This window comes from Chiloscyllium plagiosum, chromosome 26, assembly GCF_004010195.1.
Source record: "Chiloscyllium plagiosum isolate BGI_BamShark_2017 chromosome 26, ASM401019v2, whole genome shotgun sequence".
NCBI lineage: Eukaryota > Metazoa > Chordata > Chondrichthyes > Orectolobiformes > Hemiscylliidae > Chiloscyllium > Chiloscyllium plagiosum.
The window spans coordinates 49,039,628-49,043,658 of NC_057735.1; the positions used below are offsets into that span (position 1 = coordinate 49,039,628).

The following is a 4,031-nucleotide window of genomic DNA, read 5'->3' on the forward strand; positions in this document are numbered from 1 at the left end:
AATAGACAAAGTCTTTTCCCTGGGGTGGGGGAGTCCAGAACTAGAGGGTATTGGTTTAGGGTGAGAGGGGAAAGATATAAAAGGGATCTAAAGGGCAACTTTTTCACTCAGAGGGTGGTACGGGTATGGAATGAGCTGCCAGAGGATGTGGTGGAGGCTGGTACAATTGCAACATTTAAAAGGCATTTGGATGGGTATATGAATAGGAAGAGTTTGGAGGGTTATGGGCCGGGTGCTGGCAAATGGGACTAGATTAGGTTAGGATATCTGGTCAGCATGGGTGAGTTGGTCTGAAGGGTCTGTCTCTGTGCTGTACGTCTCAATGACTCTATGACTCTGCGATCATTTGAGAGAACCAAAAAGCTGGAACAGAAAAACAGCCATAAGCTTGGAATGCGTGTCCCTGTAGTACAATCCAAGCGTGGATTTAGAGTGCTGTTCCTGCATTTCGGGAGATGTATTAACCAATTAATGCCTTTATCAAGGTCAGTTATAGGACAATAAACTTGGCCTATACTTGGATTAAAAACAGATGAAAATCTGTCTCGCTAATTCTTTACAAGCAGCATATAAACAGTTAAGTGCACACACACACTGGATTGGCTAATCCCTCTGCCCCTTACCTTGTTGGTTTCGAAAGCATATCAATCCTCTCAGGTAACTTTATGTGAACTGGAAGGATTAAAGTACCCCTCGTTTGTCTGATCAAAGAAGTCGCCACTTTCGACCTATGAGCTGAGGACAGAGCTGCTTGACTACAGTGGCATCACAGGCTGATCTCCATCAGGGGACATGGGGTAAGGTCATGGCAGGAGTGTGGGTGCTGGCTGTTTCTGCACTGGCCTGAATGTACCCCACATAAACGTTTGGACACTCTGATGTGAATATGACCCCCAGTGTAGTTCAGTCCGTGGCCTGACCTGTGGACATTTCCCAAGCAGGAGAGTGATGAACCCGCAGCATGGTGAGTGTGTTTCTGATCCCGCACGAGAAACTGGGTTTTATTCTGCTATCAGATGTGCAGCCAACCAGCAATGTCATCGTCTTAGATCAGAACAGATCCCAGTGGAATCAATGTTTCATGGTCACAGACTCACAGAATCCTTGTGGCACAGAACTAGCCCATTCAGTCCATCATTGCCCGAACCAATAAATCATCAAACACAATGGAATTCCTCGAGGCACGGCGCTCATCCACAGATTCAATCAATAAGCACATCGACCTGGACCCAATATACCGGCCACTGCAACGGACAGCTGGAACTGACAACCGGAAGCGGCAGATACAAACCACTATAAATGCCGGAGGAAACACCACAGAAGCGCTTCACAGGAGGCTCCCAAGCACTGAGGATGTCCCCTAGACAGGGGACGAAACGTCTGCAACACAAGTTCCCAGCTCGGCGAACAGAACCACAACAACGAGCACCCGAGCTACAAATCTTCGCCCAAACTTTGAATAACGCTAATCCACTTCACTTCCTCCAAAATCAGGATAACATCAGGGCTTTTCCACTTCTCTTCAATTCTTTAATTAGAGTCATAGAGATGTAGAGCACGGAAACAGACCCTTCGGTCCAACCCGACCAGATATCCCGACCCAATCTAGTCCCACCTGCCAGTGCCCGGGCCCATATCCCTCCAAACCCTTCCTATTCATATACCCATCCAGATGCCTCTTAAATGTTGCAATTGTACCAGCCTCCCCCACTTCGGACTTAATCTGCATGAAGCAGTTGGGGAAATGCTATTGATACAATAGAAAGGACTGAGGGTCCCAGTGGCAGATTTAGATAAGGAGAAAGTGAGGTCTGCAGATGCTGGAGATCAGAGCTGAAAATGTGTTGCTGGAAAAGCGCAGCAAGTCAGGCAGCATCCAAGGAGCAGGAGAATCGACGTTTCGGGCATAAGCCCGAAGAAGGGCTAATGAAGGGCTTATCATTCCTGAAGCAGGGCTTATGCCCGAAACGTCAATTCTCCTGCTCCTTGGATGCTGCCTGACCTGCTGTGCTTTTCCAGCAACACATTTTCAGCGCAGATTTAGATAAGGAAGGTTGGGAGGAGTGAAGCCTTCACTTCAGTATGGACTTGGTTGGGCTGAATGGCCCATTCCTGAGCTGTATATCCTCTCAGTCATAGCTGGTTCCACCTGAAGGTCTTTGCCATGCCAACCTACTCAGACCGAGCTCATAAAATAACTCCATAAGACAGCGAGGTGACCGGAGGTTGGAGACAGGTGTGCTCTGACAGGGATATTTCTCAGGAGGGACAATTCAGCTCATTCTTGGAAGATTGCGTAAGGTAAATGGGGTTGGAGATGGATGCTATAAAGCAGGTGGTATTGTATCAGCGCCTTCCATACAGTGATCTCAATCAAACTGAACGCTATAAGTTCTTCAGCCCACAAAGACAATTTAGCTTTGGTCCTGATGGGCAATCCAATTTCAACCTCCAAGTGTTTTTTTTTATCATATCCCTAACTGTATCCCAAATCCCTGTCAACTCCTGATCCCTCTCAGAGTTAAAGGGGGCAGTCTATAATTTCCAGGGTGAGTTGACTCCACTGATGGAAATGAGACAATTTGTTCGATAGCCATTTAAGGTTTATCTCTGAGATTTAGAACTGTACTATTGCATGGCAAGGATGATCATCGGTAGGTATAGGTTTAGGTTTGTAGTCAGGTATGCCCATGTATAGAAATACAGGAGAACAGTGAAATATGTATGATGCCAGCACACATGGCACCATCTTAGGTACAAGTCTTAGATACTAAATAGAGAAATAAAGAAAAAAGCGATGTTGCATTGCAGATTATAGTAACTCTATCCTGGTTCTTTTGCCAATAAGTTTTAATCCGTGACCTCTCAATATCCACAACTTGTCAATGCAAGACATTTCTCCTTTTTGACTTCATCAAAACCTTTTGCCATTTTGGACAGCCCAATAACTCTTTCCTGACGGTTTTCTACTCCAGTTCCAGCTTCCTTCGTTCTTTCGACGTAACTAAAACCTATTATCACCAGCTTTAACCTGGTAATCTTCTTCTGCACCCTATCTACATACTTAGACTATCCCCCTAAAGGTTGGTGCTCAGAATGGTCTACCTGAGACCGAACCAATGATTTATAAAGGTTCAGTGTAACCCCTTTACTTTTGTTATATTAAGGCATAGATTGTAGATCAGGCAGGCCTGAACTTTCCAGACAGTTCCGTGACATCTTGACATGTGACGTGCTGATACAAAACTCTCTACCTCGCCTTCGATCATTCTTTTTGTGTCATGGGGTCTTCAGTCAGTTTGTTCCGTGTGTGAAATGTACAGATCTTCAGTATGTACAGAACCAAGACGACGTGTGTACATCCGGGATACTGTAAATATTTAGAGTGCTAAATGAACTTCAAGACATCTGGCTCAGAAAGAACCCAATTTTTGTGGTTTACGGTATACAGGACCAAGCCACAACAACATTTGTGCTCTAGCATCTACTTATTAAGTCAGTTTAACAACGCGGAGTGTGCAGCTCACTCACAACTGGATAATCCTGAGAGAAATAAGACATTTGTAACTCCATGCGCGGTTTCCTGCCGCGGACTCACCATCAACCCTGACATCTTTGGTCAACTTGAGGAACCAGTAGACATCCTGATTGGGTGGGTAGGACTTTGGGTAGTTAGGGCTCTGGATAAGTGCTGAGTAGTGCGCACACTGAGTATCAGGCAGGCAAACTGGTCCTGAAAGCAAGAAGAGAGTTACCTGAGATCGGGTACCCCAATGCCAGCAGCAGCGCGATGTCACGGGAAGCATTCGGAGGCACTTGGAGGGGAGAGACAACAACATAACTGTGAACAGGAGCAGACAGAAGGTCTGCTGGGATGGTGATTCAGGGTTAAGAAGATTAACCCTGAACAAAGTCCCCTCCACCTCAGCAGGGTATCAGGTCAGCTGATTGGTCTGCGGGATGAGGGAAGCTGTGTCTAAGATCGGACAGCAATCAGAACCAGCAGGGGGGAGTGGGGGAGGGGGGGTGGG

General features: G+C 46.3%; 1 protein-coding gene across 1 annotated transcript in view; it reads right to left on the reverse strand.

The window, feature by feature from the left end:
• LOC122562950 overlaps positions 1-4,031 on the reverse strand; it is a 45,962-nt gene that overhangs the window by 32,362 nt on the left and 9,569 nt on the right. The window contains exon 3 of the mRNA XM_043716252.1: positions 3,599-3,733. Coding sequence (XP_043572187.1) covers positions 3,599-3,733 — 135 coding nt within the window. The remainder of the gene's footprint in view (positions 1-3,598; positions 3,734-4,031) is intronic.